Source organism: Corapipo altera, unplaced genomic scaffold (genome assembly GCF_003945725.1).
Source record: "Corapipo altera isolate COAL_440 unplaced genomic scaffold, ASM394572v1 124, whole genome shotgun sequence".
NCBI lineage: Eukaryota > Metazoa > Chordata > Aves > Passeriformes > Pipridae > Corapipo > Corapipo altera.
Genome location: NW_020884967.1, coordinates 1,632,673 through 1,657,434, shown reverse-complemented (window position 1 = coordinate 1,657,434; position 24,762 = coordinate 1,632,673). Strand labels below are relative to the sequence as shown.

At 44.7% G+C, this 24,762-nt stretch overlaps 1 protein-coding gene across 3 annotated transcripts in view; it reads right to left on the bottom strand.

The window, feature by feature from the left end:
- PHF2 (PHD finger protein 2) overlaps nt 1–24,762 on the bottom strand; it is an 82,744-nt gene that overhangs the window by 8,233 nt on the left and 49,749 nt on the right. For all 3 annotated transcript variants that reach the window (XM_027664988.1, XM_027664990.1, XM_027664989.1), the window contains exons 4-18: nt 23,240–23,400; nt 20,765–20,906; nt 17,532–17,718; nt 16,812–16,974; nt 15,423–15,510; nt 14,754–14,860; nt 13,660–13,751; nt 12,584–12,673; nt 10,998–11,369; nt 10,098–10,217; nt 9,002–9,120; nt 8,480–8,658; nt 8,217–8,290; nt 7,003–7,160; nt 360–634 (exon numbers count right to left, since the gene is read on the bottom strand). In XM_027664988.1, coding sequence (XP_027520789.1) covers nt 360–634; nt 7,003–7,160; nt 8,217–8,290; nt 8,480–8,658; nt 9,002–9,120; nt 10,098–10,217; nt 10,998–11,369; nt 12,584–12,673; nt 13,660–13,751; nt 14,754–14,860; nt 15,423–15,510; nt 16,812–16,974; nt 17,532–17,718; nt 20,765–20,906; nt 23,240–23,400 — 2,327 coding nt within the window. The remainder of the gene's footprint in view (nt 1–359; nt 635–7,002; nt 7,161–8,216; nt 8,291–8,479; nt 8,659–9,001; nt 9,121–10,097; nt 10,218–10,997; nt 11,370–12,583; nt 12,674–13,659; nt 13,752–14,753; nt 14,861–15,422; nt 15,511–16,811; nt 16,975–17,531; nt 17,719–20,764; nt 20,907–23,239; nt 23,401–24,762) is intronic.

Below are 24,762 nucleotides of genomic sequence, written 5' to 3'. Positions count from 1 at the left end.
CAAGGACATTTCTGTCATGAGTGCCTGACCCACATTTCTGAGACAGTCTCCTGTTTCTGGGCTGACTGCTACAGTTTCAGGGGTTTTTCATATTTCTGAGAGTTTCTCATTGTGCCAAGTCTCGACTCCAGCCTGCCCGGATGGCTGTGTCACCATGGGCTCTGCAGCCAGTCTGGTATCACAGGGTCTTTGCTGATTTTGTGGTGCAGACCCCATGTTACAAACACTCCTCCTCACCAAACATCGGCCGACACCACCACGGCAGAGCAGGAGAAAGCGACCATGGGCAATGGGGTATTGCAGACATGCACACGTGTGACCATGCAGCCCCAGGCACACCCTGCTTCCTTCCTACTCACCGTAATCCGAGTCCTTAAAGCAGGCGTCCAAGTGGTCCTGATCCTCATCGTAATCCTCGATGTCGATGCTGTTCTTTGTGCTTTTCTTCAGTAACCGCTTCCCGGCGTTTTTGTTGCCGCCGCCTGTTTTTTTGGAGTTTTGCATGGAGATGGAGTTGTTCTTCGCCTGGTTGGTGCCCCACGATGTCTGAAGGCAGGACTCCGAGGCCTGGAGGTTTGCCATGGAGAGCATGCCCTGGATGGCTTCCTGGGTGCTGGGGGAAGCAGGTGGCTGGCTGTGGGGACACAGGGAGAAACACAGGAGCCATCAGTGATTCCAGAAACACCAACCCCTCACAGACAGCTCACTCTTTTCACAGCACGTTTGTGCTAGAAGAGATTCCCTGGTTCCTTTGAGTAGCTGGACACACCGCCAGGGACAGCAGGTAATTTAATGGAGCAGCAGTATCCCAGACAGCACCTCAGATGTGGGTTGATACCCCAGAAGCACCACGTGGCTGAGTACAGGTGGGCAGGTCCCTGGGGGCTGTCATTGCTCTGGACAGGGCTCAGGGAACTTTCCAAAGCCCATATTGTATTCCCAACAGTACAGTGTCTCTACTACCAGCTATCATCATCATCACCATCATCATCTTTATCTTTTAATAATATTATTTTTCTACCTATATATATTTAATAATCCTATTTATCTGTACTACCAAATCCTCCTCCTCCTCATCATCATATTTTAATAATAATATTTATAATCTATACTACCAACTCCTATAAAAGGAGAGCTTATGCACCAGCACTGATGGGGGATGTCGTGGAGGGCTCTGCTCCATACAAGCAATTAGAGCAAGAGCATGAACAACTAGAAGGAAGTTCATGGTCACAGGCCCCAGTTCACAACAGGGACTGTCACCCCTCCAGGATCTGCTGGAAGAGCAACACGGTGAGGCACAAGTAATTTGAGAAGTTTCTGCAGCGCATTGGGAAGGTTTTCTGATATAAGTGTGGGACGGATTGATTACAGGAGATACTGGAGAGAGACAGATTTCCTTGAACTTCCCTTCTAGTATTTGACTGCCCATTATCAGCAGACACAGCACATCTACTGCATTCCTAGAAGAGGCTGAGGTCAAACGAGGTGTAAATTCCGACTGGCACTGACACTTAGCGAGGTGGGAAGGCGCCCTGCCCACCACAGAGATGAACACAGATAATCTCACAGGAGAACACCAGACATTAATTCTGTGACAGGCAGAACACATCATCCACTATTTCCAGAACTTTGGAGTTTGGGCAAGTAGTGAAATGCAAAAAAAACCTTCCTGTGGCAAGGGTGTTTGTTACAGCTGTGAAACAGAAGCCATGAACACACAGCCCTTCCCAAGAGAATCAGTAGCACCACATAGTTTTCTGCTACTTGAGCTTAATTTGGGCTCAGGATAGAGTAACATACAAGACATAATGGAAGTTTCTGGGCACTAAGGATATTTATAAATAATCCTGAAAATGAGCTAAGACTGGTTTTAGCTCACAAGTCAGCGAACAGAAGAACACTAAAAAAACCTATTTAGGAAACAGTCATTTAAATTCCTCCAATATCATGCCTCCTCCTTTGCCTTCTCTCTGGTAAAGGCATATTTTGCACCATTTATAAGGAATTAACATATCTTCCTCCACTCTTTTTCCCTGAATTGTTTTTCCAAGCACTGGACTCTCAAAACACTGCAAACAGACCATCAAACATTGACCACTAAATGGGAAATCAGAAAGGAATTGCCTTAAGCAACACAAACTTCAACAAATGAATGGTGGGATATGATCAAAACCAGTGGTTCTGAGAGTCAAACTCCAACCTGAAATGGGTGAAATGTCTCAGAGACGGAGCTGCACATGGGGCAGAGTGTTTCTCATTAGGGCATGTGCCTGGTGTGCTTCCATCAGGGGTATTTCAGCTTTCTAAGCCAAGAAAAATTTCAAGAAGACTCAGGAAGCTATTTGGAAGCTCTGGAAGAGCTGTATCCCCTTTCTGTAGCTTTAGCAATGATTTTTAAAAAAACCGCACATTTATGAAAGTAAACTATCAGAGAGTTACAATTACAGCTTAAAAACACTTTAAAAGAGCATGGGAGCAGGAATAAAGCAGCCAGAATGTTTTTGCCCCCGCAGCCACCTCCAAACACACAGTGAGGTGGCACTGGGCGATAGCTCTGACCTGCCTCAATCCCAGCAGCCTTGTGTTCCTGTTCTCAGGCTGACAAATGCTCTTGTGGATGCACAGAGAAAGGGACACTAACAAACTGACTGACAGCTGTTTGTGCCTTTATCTGGCTTCTACCAGCACTAGTATGGCCAGCAGGACCAGGGCAGGGACTGTCCCCCTGTGCTGGGCAATGCTGAGGCCACAGCTCAAAACCTGGGGTCAGTTTTGGGCCCTTCATGACAAGAAAGACCTTGAGGAGCTGGAGTGTGTCCAGAGAAGGAAGGGAATAGAGCTAGAGAAGGGTCTGGAGCACAAGTCTAATGAGGAGCAGCTGAGGGAGCTCAGCCTGGAGAAAAGGAGGCTCACAGTACTGAGCCAGGTTTGACAAGAGCATCCTATCCCTGACAGCAGGTGACATAGTGGGTGATGGGGACAGGAATACACCAAGTCAGCACTCAGGCTTTACCTCCTCAGTGAGGCTGGGCACAGGAACGATCCAAACACCCTGGATCATGCAGGGGATCACGCAGAGCCCTGGTGCCTCACTCTTCACAACCACTGTCACCTCTCTCCGAGGGCTCAGCCTCTCTAGGCAGATCATCTCCTTCCTTTCATCAGCAATTACTGAGCCTTCCACCTATATCCTCATATATAGAAACTGAATTTACAATATTCCAGCAAAGTATTACTGACTGAGGGGTGGCTCTGGAGAAGTCACAGTTGTATAAAACTGTGGAACTCCAATAATGCCAAGCACAACCCCACAGTGCTTCCTTCCATTTTTGAATCAGACCTGGACACAACAAGTAATTTTGCTCATTTCAAGACCAGGTGACGACCAGCCCTCCAAGCTTTTGCCATATTCCCTTTCAGTTCTTTCAGCCCACTCCACACTCACAGTAGCCTTTCTGCAGGAGCTCTGTCATTCCCTCTCCCCACTGGCACATGGAGTTGAGCTGCAGCTCTCTAAAGCAATTGAGGCAATGCCATCGGGGCATTTGAGGTGGGCAGCTGCAAATGACAGTCCAGTAGTTTACAGAACGAAATTTCCCACAATTCAGATAAGGCCATTATCACAAAAAGCCCTGAGCTGCTTCCCAGGTTAGTGCTGGGATACAGCAGCTCCAGCACTGGTCTGACAGGGTTCCATGCACAGACTGCTTGATGTGTGAGAGGAGACTCCACAGCGACCCACCTGCATGACCACTACGTGGTGTATCCAGAATATACATATATATATGTATATCCATAAATACATACATATCCCTACCCTTCATCTGCTTTATTATAGAGAAAGATGGGAATTGCTCCTGAGAGTGAGACATGGCCACACTGGCGTCATGTTGCCACTCAGTACGTTTGTGTATCATGTTTCTTCCATTTTATTTTTAAAAAGCACATTATGGTCATTTAAAAAGCCGAGCCTAATTATGAAATGAAACACAGTAATTACATTTATCAGGGGCTTTTTTCAATCAAGATGCAGCACACACTGCCAAAGCCCAGTGTTTATCCCAGAGCCAGCATTGATATGACACATTCCCACTGAACTGCCCCACACAGTGCAGGAACTCAGCTGAGTCCAGTGACATGACTGTGCTTGGGAGATTTTGATTTCAGAAACCACAAAGTCTACAAATACCCTGGGTACATCGTCCAGGAGGGGGGGGCAAGTAAAGGCCTGAGTCCTTCTCTATTCTGGGAGTTTAACCCCTTGCCAGCAGCAAAACACACCCCAAGCAAGGCAGAGAATATTGGAGGACCATTTCATCAGCAGGCAATAAATGGTTGGTAGTGTGCACATGGTCAAGGAAGATTCCTTTGAATTCTTATAATAGTTGATAAATTTTCTTTTTTTTGTACCAGACTTCCAGCATGGGAGTTCTATTAGCCTGGCAACTTTATTGACAGAGTTAGACACACCTAGCTGCTTGTCAACATGTCTAATGACCTGCCAAAATGTAACTGTAAATTTGATGTAAACACTCATCCCATTATGAACCACAACACAGAATGGAAAAGGAATTCACAGGAACAGTCAAAGAGACAAGTGTTAATGTGATTATTTCTTTTGAAGTGTGGGAGCAGAGTTGGGGCCAAATCTGAAGAGATTGGGAAAATCCAGAACCACTGACCCAGCTGAGCTAAGACAACAAAAACTACTTGATTTCCTGGGAGCTGCAGACACATGGACACCTCTCCCCATGCCCTCCATGACAGATGTTTGGTCAACCCCTCCTTGCTATGGAAAGGGAAGCAACACAGGAAAATGAGGACTAGAGAAAGACAAGATCTTGTCCCTAGAAATAGCAGCCTTGTCAAGACAAGACTTCTGAGGAGATGAAGTGACTGTGTGACTTGATTTTAAAATCAAGCCTTTTTCACCCCCATTAGAGACGGAAAGAGAAATCAGAGGAGACTCTGTGGCCCATCTCTGCTCAGCACAGGGATGGGGATCCCTTGTCCCTGCTTTGCAACCAGTAATGAACCCTAAATGGTGGTGCCCAAAGGCCAGAGTGTCTCGACAGAGCTGCCTGGTTCTGCACAGCCATATTTTTTAACCTCGTGCAACCATCTGAGGACACAATTTTCTAGTAAGTTGAGAAGGTTGAACCAGAAGACTGTTTTAGTTCAGCAGTGTTCCCTTCTCTAGATTTCTCTGAAGCTTTGTAACCACACTGCAACCTTAACAAATTCCATTCTCTCTCTCAACATCAAAAAAATGATTTTTTTTTTTTTCCAAATCCCTGATAATATTTTCTTCTATTGTAATTTTCCCCTGGTAACTTATTCCACATGTTCCCCTTTGACCACGAGGCATAGCTTTTGGAATTCTCAGTTATGACTTTTAACTTTCCCAGGCTTAGATAATATCTTCCTCTCTGGAGGGATCTCCTCATTCCACTTTGACAGATCCTTTTCAATTTGCAGGCTGCACCTTTCCTGGGTCACAGCCCCCCAACACCCAGCAAGGGCAAAGGACAGCATCAGGCTCTCTGTCCAGTTTGTTCTCAACTCTCAGGTCACTCCTACAGCTACTTCTACCTCCTCCACAGCTTCTGTGGCTTTGTATAACCAAGGCAGACCTAGAGAAAGGAGGGAGGAAAATTACGCTGTTGGTTCCAGCAGTCAGCAAGGAAACCCAACACATCCCACCTGCCGGGGGAAGGTGGTTTTCAAGGTGAAGATGGAACTGGTTTATTAAAAAGCCAATCATGAACAGCCTTCCACACATCTCACATAATTTCCCACATCAGACTTGTTACTCTCACCCTTCAGAGGTTTATTCCTTGGTTTGCACAAACTTAGAATCTAGAAACTTCTGCCAGCAGCTCACAGCTTCCAAAAGTACCAAGGCTGTGGCTCCTGGGGAGCAGTGGGAAGTGCTTGGCTGAAAACCTCTGCTTTTCTACAGATGGAGGACAAACCATTCCCTCCAGGCTGCAGCAGCAAGGATCTCCTTATGAGCAGATGACCAGGGAGCACCAGGCACTGGCGCAGCAGTTCCTGCCCGAGGAGCAGTTCTGTGCATGGAAGCCACAACTCAGCTGATGTTCCCAAAACCCCTTCCTTGTGGATTTGTTCCCAGGTTTTGAGTTAAGCAAGATACTTCAATATGTGAACAGTCCCACTAACTTCTCTCCAACAACACCATGTTCTGTTACCCAGCTGTCTGTTTGAGATCAGAGCTGGGCTGTGAAGGGTGGAGGCAATGACCCCACACATCTGGTTTGAGATGGACCCAAACACACCCCTTGCTCCAGATAGTCCTGAATGAAGGATTTGAGCCTAGCCTAGACTTGTTTTCCATTTCTTTTTACCACTCACTGTCTGGATTACTGAAGGATCTAGTGCTGTACCTTATTGACCACATCCCAAAACACCCAGCTTCAGTTCCCACATTCACCTACATAAGTAGATCCCACATAAGACACAGCTAAGCCCAGGCAAATATTTCCATTTCAGAAATAGAAGTACCCATGAAAGAGTTTACTTTTTTCCCCAAGTCATATTTTTTGGTGGGGAGAAGAATGATGACCAGGGATAGGAGGGAGGGTAGATAGTTTCCTATTTCCTTCTTGCAAACATTTGATATCCATGGCACCTTACAATGCCTTATGGAAGGAATGTTGGTCATTTAGATTACTTTATCACAATCTCACTACATTAAAAACCGTAATTCGTGCCCTCAAGCTGCAATCACTGAGTTCTCTCCTCCTTTTGAATGATTTTTCTATTACAGTATTATTGCTAAAAGTGATGTGAAATCCTCTATTTGTTTAAATTATACCCCAAAAATCTTTCCCACCTCCAGATCATAGGACAAAGGAAGAATTTCCTTACTGGAGAAAAAGCAGTTGCCAAGTTGCACAATTCATTCTCTCTCACACACAGCCACAAAAGAGCAGTTTTGTTCCCAGGTAAGAGGGAAAAGCCTCCCTTGGTGCGTACCTGTTGGTGTTATACTCTAAACCCCCAACTTCCTTGCTTGCCTGCAAAAGATCAAGAATTCCTGCTGAACTTCCACTCTCTTTCTTTACTTTGGAATTACGTCCCGGCTTTGCCTCGGTGTCAATGTGAAGCAAATCTTCATCTGACGAGTCCTCGCTCTGCAAAAACAAGGGAAAGGCTCAAAAAAGGTGGAAACTCACTGAGTTACTCAACAAGAACAGCACAATGATTCCTACAGCCTGCTGCTCCTCCAAGGACACAGGACTAGCCTTTGGAATTTGCTTTCATTAAAGATAAAAAGAACAAAACCAGGTGCATGGTAAAAATCCATTTCCTTGCAGTCTGTAGGCATGGTGGGTTTTTCTTTCCCCTCCAAAAGCTCTGAGATCTGACCCTGCTCATGGGATCAGACCACTCTAACAGTGGTGTTTCCAGGTGCTGCTTTGATTTCCCAGCCCCTGCTCCAGTTCTTCGGACCATGACCCCTCCAGGAAAGGAAGGGACTGTGTGGCCATGGCTCTGCCAGACCAGATGTGCAGCAGGGCACAGGTCTGCTGCACTCGGTAAGACTGCCAAAACTGACAATCCAGACATGGGGACAGACCATCCCACTGCATCTGCCATCCCACTGCAGGAGACTGGGAAATCAGACAGCAGAATGGCACAGATCCATAGGAACAGGGGCCATGTGGGGCCATGGAAGGGAGCTGCCTACACCTGACCATCTCCCTGGGGCTGGGATTTCTGTGCACTGTAGCCTACAGTCTAATAAAACAACTCTTTTCCCCTCCCTGCCCTGTTTTCAGGCTGCTGAGGTGCCAGCCCTTATTGCTTGGAGTGCCAGTCTGTTCTCTCCAGGGACTCCTTCCTTCAGCTCCCACACAGGGAGATACCATCAGCCTCCAGACATCAGCTCCTGACTCAGGCAAGGAGGTCTGCAATTCCTCCTGAATATCCCAGAGACAAACCAGGGTGCAGAGGATTTCTTAGTACTTAAAACCAAACATTTTGGTCAACTCCAGTTCTGTCTTAACAAACTATTTTCTTTTTCTGACTTATTCAGATATTATAATATGAACTTGTACTGACCACAGCAAACAAACACTTTAATTGCTGCATCACAGGTACAGAATCACAGAAGGGTTTGGGCTGGAAGGGACCTTAAAGATCCTCTCATTCAAGTGGGACTTTGTGAAGGAACAATATCATCATACCTTGTATGGTACCGACTCCACCTTTGGCTTCTTAACAGGAGTGTGCTGCAGGGTGTCTTTTTTATCTGATAAAACTGAATGAATAAAAAGAAACACAGAGTCATGGTTCTTTTCCCTCCAAAACCCAGTCCTCCTATTCCCTTACATTTGACTGACAGGTAAAACATGGCTTTCTTTACTATAAATCACATGCTGATTGTTCTGGACAATCACCACCTAAGACTTTGTTAAGCAGATAAAGACAAACCAGGAAATATTCTTACAGGGCAGTTCTCTTTTTGAAGTGTTTTTCTTCCTTCTGATTGGAAACTCATCAATTTTTAGTTCACCATCATCTGACACATATTCATATTCATCCCGTACAGGTTTGGCTTTGTCTTCCTTAAAATTCTGCAGTGACCCAAACACACTAGTATTCAGTTGGGTTTTGACTCCCTTTGAACTGAAATGAAAAGAAAAATTACTAATCAGTAACAACACTGAGTAGAAAACAGCTTGTGACTTGACAGAGAGGAAGACAATGAGTATCTCTATGCAGAAATCTCAGTCACCTTGACACTTTCAGGGGTGCCAAAGCAATTAGAATAATTTTCCAAACACGTTTCTGAACCTACAATTTATATCTCAAAACAGGATGCTGACTAAAGCACTAGAAGAACTTTTTGTGATAGTGTATTTTCTAAATTGACCAGAAAGGCAGATTTACATCTTCTTGTAAAAAAATATAAATAATGACTTTTCAATCTGCTTTTTTAGTTGATGTGTGTTGTCATATTTTTACTTACCCAAGCAACTTCTTATTAGAGAAAGAGAATGTAAATTTGTTGTCCTTATTTCCTGATAAAGGTGTCTTTTCTGATTTGTGTTCCTCTTCCATTTTTAGAAGTGAATCAGGTTTACTGTTCTGAAAGGCAAACGGCGCAAAACAAAACAATTAAACCAGTTAAATGTCATGTCATTTATGTTGTAGATTCCCAGGTATCTTCAGAGAATCTACTCAGCTACAGAGTAAAAGAGAATTGCAAAATCATAGAATCACAGACTGGTTTGGGTTGGAAGGGACCTTAAAGCCCATCCAGTCCCACCCCCTGCCATGGGCAGGGACACCTTCCACTAGCCCAGGTTGCTCCAAGCCCCGTCCAACCTGACCTGGGACACTTCCAGGGATGGGGCAGCCACAGCTTCTCTGGGCAACCTGTGCCAGGGCCTCCCCACCCTCCCAGGGAAGGATTTCTTCCCAATGTCCAAATAAGGTCCCCCAAATGTGGTGAGTAACAGAGGATTTTGTAACAGGGGAATTTGTTTGCACTTTTGTCATTAGAATTTCACAACAAACATCTGTTTCAGTGAGAGAGCCTGAGGTCACCTTATTTAATTGCCCCTGCAGACAAAATGTGCTCTTCTAGGAGTGAATTTCACTGACCCTCCATTAGCCCTCCAGGAAGGTAAGCTTTTAAGTCCATGTGGCATAATTCAGATTTCATTAACTTTAATTTCATGCCATTAAAATTAGTTACTGAGTATAAACTATTAGTTAATTATTGAATAGTTATTGATTTCTCTGCAACTACTCCAGACTTAAAGCAGTAGGACTGTGTTCCAGGAAGGATCACAAAAGGGATCAGTACTGAACATCTCACTGTTAACAGTTTGGTGTCACCATGGATAAGATGGATAATTCAGCACATGCTATCCAAGAATTCATCCACACACATCCCCTTCCTTAATCAGTGACTGATTCTTTTCTGCTTAATTTTTTTCTTTGAAAACTCAAAATTGGTGTCTTGTTCTCTCTGCTTAGGCAGAGCCATGAACAATTCTCCACCCTCAGCTTGTCATTATGTGGCAGAACCAGCAGCAGAATTTAACAGGAGGTGTTACCTTATATTTCCATTTGGCTTCTGTTTTGCTTTTATTTTGCTCTCGGACTTCAAATTTCTCCACCTCATTCTGCTTGCTTGCAGATTCCTTATTGGGAACACTTAGAACATTCTTTGCAGCCTGGGGAAGAAAAGTCAGGAAAAAGTCCTTTTAATGAGGATGCAGTGCTGCATGTCAAAAACACAGGCTTTATCTGGAATATAACACGACATATTTTTGAAAACTCCTATTTATTCTTTTGGAACCCAAAACTGAGGTTCAGTCAAATATTGCTTTTTCAGAACCTGCAGAAGACCAGCTGCTCTTCTCCTTGATACACCAACACACTCATCTCCCTGCCTGCTGCTCCATGACAGGTGTCACAAACTGCACACACACCGCTAAAAGTTCAGAAGTGCTTTAGGAAAGATTTAGGGGTATTTCTTTACAAACAGCAATTCTGACATTCCTCTGCCAGTGCCTCAATGGCCCCTCCTGAAGTCAACAGCAAAATTCATGTTGAATTAAAAGGTTTCAGAATTCAAGGACATCACAAAGAAACTTGTCCTACATGGGCAAAAGTGGAAGAAAACTATTGTTCTATCTCCAGTCACTCCTTCTAGAGTGCAATCTCAAGTAAATTTGATGCTTTGGAGACAAGTTCTGTCATCATTGATACCTTTTGATATAAATGGGTTTCTGGGAGGCTCCCTATCAAAGAATAACCAAGCAAACAGTCAAATTAAATCCAAGAGTTGGGTAAAAGAAGGACAATGAACCAGCAGTTACAAATCTTTCCTTCTCATCAGCAGAGCCAGGGTTTCACACTGTGTCACACAGATTACCTTTTACATGAGACCCAAGGAGTGATTTTATCCCTATGATGGCAGGAGAAGGGGGAGAGGTTAAAACATGACCCACCTTCCCCTTCTTTGGCGTCTCGATCTTGGTCAGAGCCTCCTTGGTGTGTGCCTCCAGCAAGTCGAGGTTGGGGATGGCTGGTGGGGGACTCTCCTTTGCCTTCTTTCCTTTCTTTTTGCCTTCTCCCTTCACTTTCGGTGTTTTGGGAGGCTTTGGGGGCTTGGGGGGCTTGGGAGGTTTGGCGGGTTTGGATGGCTTGAGTTGTTTGGGGGTTTTCACAGTTTTGGGAGTCTTTTTTTTAGGGAGCTTTTCTGCGGGAGGGGGCGGAGGCGTCACTTGGACAGGTGAAGGTGCCTCCTCCTTCTCCACAGGACAGGTCTCCTCGGTGGTGGTGTTGGCACTCACGTCTGCTTTGCTGGCTTTCGAAGCGTTCTGCAGTTTGGCACAAAACAGAAGGTGTTTACACCCACCTGTCTCATGGTTGATATTCACCTACACCCTCCCTTCCATGGGGAAACAAACCCCAAAGATCCCCAAAGATTTGCTGGAGGGTGATCTGCATCACAGGCCAGTCTGGCTGGGGAATGAAGATCCCACCAAAGGCCACAGTAAGGCTCTGCTCACCAATTCCCATCCCCACGTCCCTCAAGCACAAGTCTGGCCTGGAGAAACTCTAGAGGCTTGGTAGGGAATGTAGGTCCATCAGGTGGGATGGTTAAATGGACTGTCCACACAAACAGATTGATGAAATGAACACTCTTCTGCTTAAAATGCTGATCAGCTTGAGCACAAATGCTTTCCACTTAATTCTGATATGATAAATGTAGCAGAATCACATTTCATGCCCCCCGGGAAAAATTAGCAGTAAAATAGCTGCCCAATTAAAATTAACACTGACTAATTAAAAAGAAATTATTTTCTGCTTAACTTGCCATTCTGACAATCAGCAAACTTAAATACTACATCAAAGAGGATCAAAGGACATGACAGATTTCAGTTTTGAGGTCTTTGGATGTCGTTAGAAAGGGGGTGGAATGTAACACAATGTCTTCTCAAAGGAACTGAACCAGCTACTGTCACCTTGTGGGATATGGTACCACACTCAGTGGATGATCCTCCCATGCAATGTCTTTTATTGGGGTTTTTTTGGGTTTGTTGGGTTTTTTTGGGCAGTGTTATAATTATTATCTCATTTGCTATAGCTACTCTGCCCCAAGAGCAAGGCTTCCCACTGGGACAAGGCACAGGATCATAGTTCCAAGCTCAGCCAATGTCATGGACAAGAGTGTCAAGCACAAGAAAAAGCAGATGTTACATGGAGAGCATGGTCATGAAGATGGCAACAGTGTTCTTTGACTTCTATCCTATTTTGAGGGGAGAAGAAGCTAAAGTGAAACAGAAAATAAGGTTGGAGAGGGGAGTGTGGCCAGTCCAGCCAGACGCAGGTGGAGGAGAAAGGGTGCAGGACAGGCAGACACAGCATAAAGCTGAGGAAAAGCAAACAAGAGCCCAGAACATGGCAAGTCAGCCATAGACAAGAGTCCTCAGCAGAGTTCTTTTAATGGAGAGAGTGGGAAACATTTATTTAAATACATCCATTTTTCAGCCTAGACATACATAGTTAATATTATGGAAACAGCACAAACCTCACTTAATCTTATTTCTTTGGCAAGGTCCTTGATGAGTTGTGCTGGTTTGAAGTTTTCTGGTAGTTCATCTTCATGCTCTGCTAAAGCCTAAAACACAACAAAGCCAGACTGCTGTTTCTGTGCATGTTTTTTTCAAAAATAGAAAAAAAAACCTCTTGAAGTGACTCGACCAAATTTTTCCTGTGCTGAAATCAATCTTGACTGCATTAGACATTCAAATAAGGAAAAAATATACTTTTTTTCCCCTTCTGGATGTTACTGTAACAAGTTGTCCTGAGAGAACAACAAAGTCAATCATCTTTTTTCAGATATTACTGCTTTTTCACAGCTGCAGCATCATTTTGCTCACCCCCTTACATGAGATTCTGAGAGAAATTCCTTTTCTACATTTACCAAGACACACTGTCTCAGGCTGGTGTCCTCAGTGAGTACAGGCAGGTACTGTGTCAGCAGAGGGTTCTGGGGGCTCTGGGAGCACTGACATCATCTGCACTCACATGTGTGTTACCACAGTCAAAGTCCAACTTTGGCCAATTCCCCTGTCCATGTTTAGTGATGCAATAGGTTATCTCCTGCAGCTGAGTCCTCCAAAATTTAGGAGCCATGCAAACAAGAATAACACTTCTAAAATAGCTGTAGCAGGAAACTGAGGCTTCGAATCCCTTTAAGCCTTGTCTCCAAGAAGTGTGTATTTCCTGGCTGGATCGAGGCGTTGAGTTTGCAGGAACTGGGCGTCTTGTGCCCACAGAAAAGCAGGTGTTGTTCCAGCCCTCACTGCACAAACCCTCTGTTGAGCTGCTGTGGCACATGGAAATGCTTGGAATCAAGGAGAACATTCATCCACTGTCCCTTTGGCAGCTTTTTTAGAAGTCTGGTGGTACCATTTTTCCTGCTCACTCCTCGTGTGGCACCATGACATCCCAGCTAGCGCCTGCCTTCCCGTTCTCCCAGTTCCTTCTCTTTGGCATCTCAGAATTGGATATTTTGCTCTGGAGATGTTATTTGTTCTAGCATTTCCTCTCTGCCCCAGCAACTAACAAACATCCAGTATTAACCCAGGCTGCTTCTCCTACCTGTTTTTTAGTCCATGACCTGAAAGCACCGTTGAGAATCTTTGCTCCTTGGAGTAGATGAGCAGGAGGTTGCTGTCCAGCTTTATGCAAACCTAAGTAGAGGAAAAACCCAATGTCATTCAACAACTGACGGTGTACAGGAAGTCTTTAATTTGGAAAAGTTTAACTGGAGAAGTTAAAGTTAACTCTTGGGGAGTTGGTCCCCATAATTCAATCCCTATTGTAACTTGATGGTAATAAGGAGTATATTTACTGTGTCACAGATCCAGCTCAGCCTTCCTACACTGTGCTCCTGTCAGCTCTGTCTACACCAGCAATCCTTTGGCTCCTTTCTCGGTCCCATACTCATCCCTAACTTCTATGGCCACTCATCCAGGCTGTGGGAATAAAAAGGTACCATCAGTGGCTCTTTGATTCTGACTGAATTCTGAAAAGCAGCCTGTGGATTAATTAGACAAATTTTCCTCTTTATAGAAGGATCTGATGGATATCTCTGGACACGTCCTATAGTAAGAGAAATAGAGGCAAAGAGCAAAGCAAGCCCGAATCTGTAAAGAACATTTACACATGGATGTTTGGATCAACTCTGCAGGAATCAAATTTGAAAGAACTGGAACTTCACAGAAAACTTGGCTTTAATTCCCAATGCTCCTGCTGGCCACATGCCTGATGCTCCTGTGGCCCCGTGTCCATGAGACCTGCCCATATCTTCAACTAGGATCAGCAGGATGAAGGGAGAAAGGAGGGCTCACAGAGCCCATAGCTCATTCAGTTAAAACAGGGAATGAATCCAGACTCACAGGCAACTCAGAATAAAATAACAGCATTATTTTATAAAGCAGAATAAACATTCTCATAGGTACAAGTAAGAGGAACAGCTCAGGTCTTTCCCAGAGCCCACGGCAGGATGTTCAGGGGTGAGCTGGACCAGAGCAGCACGTTCTGCTGGTATGTTCAAAGTAGTTTTCAAACATTAACAAGACCAGTTTTGGCCACCTGTTCATCCTTTATGTGGACATCACCATATATTAAGGGTAACTGTTCTCAGACCCCAAAGCTGAGCCATCGAGGCAGGCAAGGAAATGCAGTTTTACCTTTGAATTTCTCTAGTAGATGCCTCCCCGTGTACCAACACGCTGTTTCAAAGTTCGGAAACTGGGTCAGACTGACAATTTTCAATCGTCTTTCTACTTCATATGCCCTGCAAGACAAAGCCACAGGAACTTGGAGCATTACAGGGCACGAGTGTGTCACAAAAGCCCCAGGGTCACTTTGCAGCCTCTTTATGCTGCTGCCATGTAGTCTGGCATCAGGCCAAAACCAGAATATAACAACAGCACCACTAAAAAACACTGGTGATACAGATGTATGATAGTTTTATTGCATTATTTGCCCAGAATCAATAAAGAACTACTTGTACTGTCTTACACTGAGCAAAGAGTCCAGCTGAGTGGGTGGGGGCTTATCCAGCACTGAATGGTAGGTCCCAGGGTAAAACTCCTGGCAGTTTGTAGCAGTTCTTCCTTCAGGACATGGCCACACCAACCCAGGCACCTCACATATCCTCCTGTGCATTGTGCCACAGGTGTAAGGGCAGCTGAGAACAACTCAGCGTGAGAGAACGTGGTCAGAGGGCACAAAGGTGGGTACACCACCCAAAACTGCCCAACAGAGCTACACCAACCTTACTGCCAATGATTTATTATTACTCATTGATTAAAAACTGAGCCTCTACACAACTTCAGATTTTAATGCCAGATTACCTCATCTGCATTTCAACGCTTAGACTGTGTAGAAAATGTCCTGCGAAGGCCAGGCAGTCTACAGGTGTTAGAGTTGCATAAATCCAACCTAAAAGAGAAAGACAAGAGTCCTCAGGATAAAAACTGGAATGACAGTAGCACAGACTTTAATCACAACATGATGTTTATACTTTACTGAGCAGCTTCTTCCCTAGGTGCCAATACAGCTTTCCAGTCCAGCCCCAGAACCACACACTCCTTCAACAAGTGGCCCCTTGTTTATTTTGCTGCACAATGGCAGCTGCTTTCCCATCTCCATGAAAACCTGTGACACGTACTTTATCACAGTGTCAGAACCAGGTGTTTTCCAAACATGTATTTTCATACAAAAATCTACTCAAGTTAGGGAATCTCTACAAATTGCTCTGTGTTTGTTCCACCATCTGCTCCACAGATGGTGATGAGAGAAACACCTACTTTCCACTTCTTACACTCGAGGTAAAATTCAAGTGTGTAAACATTCTGTGCAAGAATACACTCACACACAGAAAAATGTCACTACTGCCTGCTGCCTCCTGAGCTCTGGTACCAGTTACTGCCACTGCCTGCACTCAGACTATGGCTCGAGGGGGCTCTGCACCATTTACATGCACCTAGAGGGAGAGAAGATCCCTGTCCCAAAGAGATTACAGTTTCAGCAGGTACCAGGGAGGGCTGGAAACAGCAATGCAAATGAGGAAATTGTTGTTCATGGTGAGAAGGCGGCGAGGGAGAAGGGCTGGAGCAGAACTGTGTTCACTTCAAACCCTGCACTGTTTTGTGATCAATTCCCTGTCCTTATAGAGATCCTCCCAAGAACCAAGAAAAACAAAATCCACTATCCCTAATATCCAAAGAAAGCCTGAGTCTATTAAATAACCCATAAAAATCTGTAACACCGAGGTCTTTGGCCTAGTGTCCAGTCATAAGTGCATGCCCATACTCATGCAGGTACCTGCATTTCCTGAGTGTCTCAGGGGATTAATGTCTGTGACAAGGATTTTGTGGGGTGTCATGGTCAGAATATAAATTCATTAAACATAAATTCTGTGTTAGGTGTCAGAAAGCACCAATGTCATGGTGCTTTCATGGAGAATTCAGGAGTTACTGCAACCCAGCTAGACCATGGGTGGTCTACACTCTGCCTACTAGTGGTATTTAAAAAAGGTTGCTAAAATTTTAATAGAAAGCAGTAAAAGGTCTGATTTTTTCTTTTTTGATTGTTATGCTTGTAAGTACATGAAATCAAACTTCTATTGAGAATTAGACTTTAGACTTTGTCAGAGAAAGTTGTCAAATCCCACCCCTCTGGCAATTTGGATGTGCTCCTCTGAACAGAGGAGGGAAGCCCACCTGCCCCAGCCTGCTCACCTGATGGGATGAAGAGTGTCTGGCCTTGTTTAACGGTGCATTTGTAACATTTATCCACTTGGTCTGCAAAAAACATCTCACTGTGGTTTGCTGCTGACTGCCAGCGTTCATACAGAGAAATATTTGCAGGGGCTGGTTTGATGAGATAAAATATCTTTTCTCCCTGAATTAGAAAATATAAAATTAGCAATGAGCAGCCAAACCAAACAACACTACAGTGGCACAGACACACTCCCCCCCCCCCCCCCCCCCCCCAATATTTATCTAGATATACAGATAACATTGTGTATTTTAGCCGTATTTAAATAAAATTAACTAGTGAGCTTTGTACAGAGGGGCTGAAATAATTAAAGCACCAGCTGACCACATCTGCTCAGATTTGTGGGAGTGATGTTTACCAGGTTCCATCACTGTGCAAAAGCAGGACATGGTACCTTTAAGGCCTTGGGTGATGTATGCGCAGAAGGCACTAAACAAATATTAAAATTCTAATAGAGTGAAAATACACAGAGGATTTGGATTTCCATGCTCCAAGTGCTTCCTCACTCAGGAGATCCATTACTGCTGGGAGCGAACCCACTTACAGCAGATAAGGCTCAGACACAACAGAGCCATGGAGAAATAAACCTGAGAGCTGAATTTCAAGAGAATTTTATGCTGGTTCTTTGTGTGTAAAACTTAGTTTGTTACAAGATACACCTGACACCCAGGAGCCCTCACCTTGAGCACGTGGTACCAGGCAGAGGCTCCGCCGGAGTCTATGTGGAAGTCGGTGTAACTGTCCTTCACACAGATCAGGCAGTACTTGGTCACTTTGGGTTTAGCCAGCAGAGCATCATCAGGCCAATAGTTTTCCACCCAGGACAGCTTCTTTACAATGTCAGGAGGCTCTACAAAACTGGACATCCTTACAGAGAGAACGGAGAACAGACAGGCAGCTTTTTAAAACAGAGCGCAAGGACCCCGGTGCGAGAGGCGAGCGTGTGACAATACTTGCATGGCAAACTGAAGCAGCTCCTCTTGTGGCAGTGGAACTGCTCTTCATTCAGAAAATTTGGGAAAACTGTTTACAGACAGAGATTTAAGGGTTTTTTAAGTATGATGACTTAACAATAATCCTTTGCCTTCTTTCAGCAGCATCATCTCTGATCAAATATATGCTGTTTGCATTTCTCCAGCCCCTGCCTCTTGCTACGCAGGCTCAGGTATCACCAGATCTGTTATCACAGTCACCTTCCCAACCCCCTTCTGAAGAGAAAGTGAAATGTGTGCACTTTGACATAAATCATCTGGTAAACCTTAAAAACTTGACAGTTAAGCTTAATATTAATAATCCAAATAACGACAACATTAATGCTTACGGATAAATAAGTCTTGTTCTGATGCTGAAAATCAGTGATCTTATTTAGATTGACTAAATTACATTAAAAGCTCAGAAGAAAGAAAACATCTAATTTGGGTTGATAACGTGAATATATTTAAAAGATAACATATATATTTCTATAATTTCTATAATTTCTACAAATAAATCTATTTATTTACACTAAGCATATACTCATATTGCATATGTATCTAAAATTTATACAAATTATCTTAATTTACATTGAACATATGTTCAATGTATTGTATTTATTTATTTATATAATTCATCTCTTATGTGACAAATATCATACACTATAATCATAGCTAAGACAATGTAGTGGCATGATAACCAGGTATTAGCTGTTTCATCCCAGAACGTGCTAAATTTTAGATTTATATAGTCCAAAATTTGGGCTAATAGTTGGGGGAGGGGGAGATTCACTGCTGGATCACATCAGTAAGGATATTTCCACTTCAAAACCAAACTAAATGCTCCCACATGTCATTTGTGCTCAGTGTCAAACCCTGATGACAACAGTTCCATTTCCATGGCAGGGTAGATGGAGCAGTGCATTCAATTAAACTGTCACTGTCTATGCTAAGAAATAAAATATTTGCTATTAATGTCTAAATTAGCAGTGTATGAGCGACAGCTCCAGCAGTCCTTCAGGACAAAAGACATCCTGTTATTCGAGGATAATGGCAGAAAGCTGAAAAAAAACTCTGCTGAAGATCCTGGTGATCTCTGAAGCCTGTAATGAGTAGAGCTGCTCTCTGCAGCAATGGGTGTGCACCACTAAACCCCAACTACACAGCTCAGGGGAACAGCTGGAAAAATGAGCTTGTCATTTTCCACCAGCCTTCTTTTTCAAGTCTTCTCACTGAAACAGATTGCTCCCCAAAACAACTATTCTTCATTTTTCTGCTGACATTCATCATCATCTGTGTAGTGTGTTTGTATGTAAAGGGATCTTCTTCTCTGGTGCTTCCCTTCTGGAAGCATCAGCTACCCCAAAGGACTACAGGACCTGTAAAACTCGCAGCTGTTTGATATCCAATACTTTAGAGATGCACCTGCCCACTCCTGGGATGAAGGTGCTGAGCACAGCGATGGAGAGCCCCGAGCAGGGACCTCAACTCTCAGGCACTGACACCAGCTAATGATCACAGAATCACAGAATCATGGAAGGGTTTGGGTTGGAAAGAACCTTAAAGGTCATCTCATTCCCATTCAGTCCATGGGCAGGGACACCTTCCACTAGCCCAGGTTGCACCAAGCCTCGTCCAACCTGAAACTGGACACTTCAAAGGATGGGGCAGCCACAGCTTCTCTGGGCAACCTGTGCCAGGGCCTCACCACCCTCAGAGGGAGGAATTTCTTCCCAATATCTAATCTAGCTGAACTGCACCATGACCCCCAACCTGCCCTCGGGAAGTCAGCACCACCCTGACTCTGAGCTGCTGTCAGACAGATCACAGGTTATCTGGCAAAAGCACTGAAACCAGAACTATAACCCAGGCTGTAGCATTACAAAGATATAACAAAATTTCAAAGTTACTATCCTTAAAGGACACCCAGTGACATGTAACACTACACCTAAAGCCACACTTCACTACTTACCCCCTCTCTGCTACTCTGCATGGAAGATTTTAGTAAGCAATGCAGGATGCACTCACACCTAGTGGGATGTTCACTGCTGTACAGCACACTTGAAAAGAGAACGTGCCAAGGAGATCAAGATCACCTTAAGCTGGAGAAGGTGTTGCCTTACATCCATCAGGGTTCCCATCTCACCAGGAAAACAACACAGAATATTAAAAATTAAGGTCCCTTGTGTCCGTGTTCTCCCACAGAGAGCATTATCACACCTCTGTGGTCACCCTGTCCTTCTTGCTTTGGTCTTAATGGTGTTTATCACATTGCACCCAAGTACCTAAGATCATACTTGGAACAGAGGACATCATCCTCCCCCACTGGACAAGGCAGAGAATTCCCTCCTGGAGCATCAAGTTATGTCTGAGCAAACAGCTGCACTGGATGAACTGTGCCTGTACTACTGGAGCTGAAATAAAGCTGGAAGGTGCCCAAATGTCCTGCTGTGACACATGGCTGCTGATGACACATGAATGCTGGTGACACAGGGCTGAGCTGCCATCACTGGTACCCTTCTCCTCACAGAGCAAAGAGCACCTTCATTCTGTGCTGTGCCTCCACTGGCTGTGTATGGATGATGCAGGGGAGAGCTGGAGCAACCAGAAGCTTCTATCCCAAGGTTAAAGAGCAATCCCTAACGAGGGAAGCACTGGGGACACTGATCAAACTTGCCCTGCTGAACCCTGCCACGTATCCCAGACACAGCATGGGATTCAGGAATTTTAAATCAGAATTGATATATAATTCCATATAAGTAATACAATTACTTATAAGTAATTGTAATATAATTATAAAGATAAAAATAATATATACAACTATATTATTATATAGAAACATGTTATGTATAAATAGACATGTATTTTATATAAATATATATATAAATTGAACATAAATTATAAATAAATCTCTAGTAATTACAGGCAGGCTGAACCCTTACCTGGTGTCAGAGAACTCCAGGTTGATGACGTTAAGGACTCTTTTCCTGTTTGTGCTGTAATAGTAATCCACAAATTCCTTGAGCTTCATCTTGCAGTCCTTCTGCTTGGTGACATCAGTGACATCAACACTCCGCTCCGGGCCTGCACATGAATCCAGTGAAAGAGAGAGGCTGATGGGCAGCCCACCTTGCCTCATTTTCTGTGTTGGGGGGGTGAGTTAATATGTCCAAAAACATCCCAATCTCCTGATTTTCTGATCTTTTCAGCCCTTGTACCCTCCCTGTTGTTTATGTATGCACCCCCATAGACATACATGCATGAAAGACATGAAATATCCATAAAACTTCTGTAGTCATGTCCCTGACATAATTATTTCTGTAGCTTTTATCTTTCAAGGATCAACATTATTTTGGATATATTAATTTCATTATGGATTTTATTTGCTGAGTGAAATTTAAATGCAAATACCTTTGTATCCTTGGAGCAAGCCCTCCCCACCATTATAAAGGTCCTGTGACTGCAGACAGGGTGTAACACTATACTACTACAAGTATTACTATCACAATACTGTACAAGTGCAATATCTTCACCAACTGATTTTCCAGAATTCCAAATTCTTTTATGCTCTATTTTAAATTTTTCCTTACAAAACCTATAAATCAACGAGGAGTTCCCTTTTCTTACCATGGTATTTCAGGCATACCACCAAAACAAATTGACCTTTTGTTATTTTACGCAAAATCACACATCAAAAACCCATCCCCTCTGCATCAGAGTACAGGGATGATCTACTAGTCCTTACACATTTCCTCTGACAGACCTTGTGGGATACAAATCTCTGATGTTAATACTAACAGCATCAGTTAATCAGTGGATTTTACACTAGGCAAAAAGAGAACACACAGAGAAAGGCAGAGCTTTATAAAGACATTCAGAGCTTTTTAAAGACATTAGGAAGGGAAAAAATCAATTTCTTTTTTCATGAAATGCCAGAATATAACCATGTCTTTGGCAGTCTCATTTGTGGTGGTTTGTCCTCTGCTCCTTCAGGTTGTTTCTGAAAGACATTCCAGGTCCAAGATAACTAAGTACAAACCAGCAAGATAAACCCCTGCTTGGGAAATCCCACTTCAGTGGACAGCCCCCCCCAAAGAGGTTGGACCAGCACAGATCTGTGCCCCTCACTCAAATGTGGTGCCAGCTCAGATTAAACAACCCATGTTGTTCCCTCCAGCTTTGGACTAACAGTCCTGCTGGGGGGGGGGATGATTTCAGCTGGAGGCTGAGAGCTCCAGCAGATGCCCAAGGAGCACCTCAGGCACACGAGAACATCTGCTGAGTGTAGCAGGTGGGCACAGAACATGTTTCCTGTAGAAGCAAGGGAATAGAGGTAACAATAAAATCAGGGGTCTTGTATTCCAGGCATTGGAACTGGCTGCCCAGGGCAGTGATGGACTCCTCATTCCTGGAGGGATTGAAAAGCCCTGTGGATGTGGCACTTGGGGATGTGGGTTAATGCTGGCCTTGGCAGTGCAGTGGGAACAGTTGGACTCAATGACCTTGGAGGTCTTTTCCAAACTGAATTGATACTGTGATTCTGTGATTCTCCTTTATTCACTGTTTTCTCACTGCAGATCCAACAGTTACAGTCAAGAGCAGCAGTGGCTGGTCATGGCACCTCCAGTTTGGGGAATGGGTCAATGTTTGGGTAAGGGAGTGCAGGAGGGGGTGGTTAGCAGGCTGTGGGAGAGGATGAAGGGACCATGAAACACAGATGGATCCACTGGAGCTGCAGTCATGGCTCAAAAGAGACACTGCCTTGCCAGAAGACTGGAAGGAGAGAGACATGGATGAAGGACAGAGCATGAGAGGACAAGAGATGAGACACACATGCTAAAGGAAGAAGGATGTGGAGACAAGTGACTTTGAAGCCCTTCCACGGCTTCTGGCCAAGGTCTGTTTTCCCAGGTGGGATGAGGTGATGGCTTGTGAGAAGATGCAGCACAACACCCTGCTCAGGGCAGAGATGGGAGAATGCCAAGAGAATCCAAATGACCAGCAGCACTGAAAACAGCTCTCACTGCCATCGCTGTTAAAACACAGGCTGCCTGGGCAGAGGGAGTTGCAGTGTAGCTGTTCTTTCAACACAAAGCAAGCTGGCAGTAATCAATGAAGTCCTGGCCTCCAGAAACCATTTCTTGATTCTGCTGTGGCTGTTACTTTTAGTGCAGAGCTATGGAGAGCAGTGCAGCCTGGCTCAGCCCCAGTGCCAAGCTGGTACACTAAACAACAGCGAGTTCATTGCTAACTACAGGCTCCCACTACATAACAAACACTGCAGCCAGCACAGCCAGGGCATAGACAATATTTTACAATATATTTTACAATTTTTTATAAAATTAATGGGTTATTTTTTTAAAAGCAGCAGCTGGGCTCCAAGCAGCCCAATGCCACCTGCTCTCCCAGGTACCCACCGACGTAGTTTTCGACGTCGCTGACGTAGAAGGTGGGTGCAGGCACAGCCAGGCCCAGCCCGTCCTTCTTGGGCACCAGGATGGGCTCTGCAAAGCCATTCTCTTCCAAATACTCTGGTGTTAGTTGGCTGCCTGGGACCTTCACCACAATATCTTCAGCGCTGGAAAACCAAACAGAGGCAATGGTGAGGGGCTTCCATGCTCAGATTGGGATGATCTGCATGCCACTACTGAAAGGAAGGCAATATGGATAAGGAATTACATACAAATTAGGCCCATAAGCCAAAAGCCAAAAAGTCATATATTGCAAAGCATGAAGAGCACAACAGAATCATCCGGAATCAATGTCTTGAGCCTCATGCTCCAGCTACTGGGAACTCCTAAAATAACAGCTTGTGGCAAAAAGCAGTTTTCTTCAGCTGTAGGATCTGTTGAGCTACTGGTGATCAATGTTAAAGGAATTAGTGTTAAATGTTCCACTTTAAAGAAGGTAAGACTAAAAACATTACCTAATATCAAATAAATTGGGCTGGAAATACTTTGCAAATCATTTTAAAGAAGTCGAATAAATTGCTTGGGAAATATTCTGCAGATCATTTTGAAGTGGCTGGGAGGGCTCCAAGGGGAATGAGGAAAGGGCAGCTCCATTGGCCCACCAGCTATTGGCACTGAGAGCTCCCAGGGGAAATTCAAGTCTGGTTTCTTGATCTTTTCAGGCGTGAAAAGTGACTGTACATGAAGGACCAACAGTCCCAAAAGTGTCCTGTCACCATGTGCTGTGTGTCAGCTGGGAGCAGTCAGACTTTGAAGGTTCTCCCCCAAAAAGCCCTTCCTGCCCAGGTAGGTAAGGCCAACATCTGAGTGTTCTCCTGCAGTACACCTGCACTCCAGTTCACATCTCCATACGGCACCAAATGGGCAGGAAAGAGGACGAGCCTGGATGTGCTGTCGTGGCTGCTGCCATGCTTGAGCTCACCACCTTCCCCACCCCGTGACACCCAACCTGCCACAGAGCCCCCACACCCTCCTCTGACCTCACCATGCAGGGTGGGGCAACCCCTCACCCTGTGCCTGCTCACAGAATTCCTTAAAGCCCACCTTGTTCAATCCCCCCTGCCATGGGCAGGGACACCTTCCAGTAGCCCAGGTTTCTCCAAACCCAGTCCAACCTGGCCTTGGACACCTGCAGGAATGGGGCAGCCACAGCTTCTCTGGGAAACCTGTGCCAGGGCCTCCCCACCCTCAGAGGGAGGAATTTCTTCCCAACATTCCATCTAACCCTGCCCTCTGGCAGTGGGAAGCTGTTCCCCCTTGTCCTGTCTCTCCAGGCCTTTGCTGAAAATCCCTCTCCAGCTCTCTTGGAGCCCCTTTATGCCCTGGAAGGGGCTCTAAGGTCTCCCTGGAGCCTTCTTTTCCCCAGGCTGAGCACCCCCAGCAATCCCAGCCTGGCTCCAGAGCAGAGGCACATGGCTTCTGTATGTGCCACAGAACCTACACATCATTTTAAAGAGAGATCAGTCCCA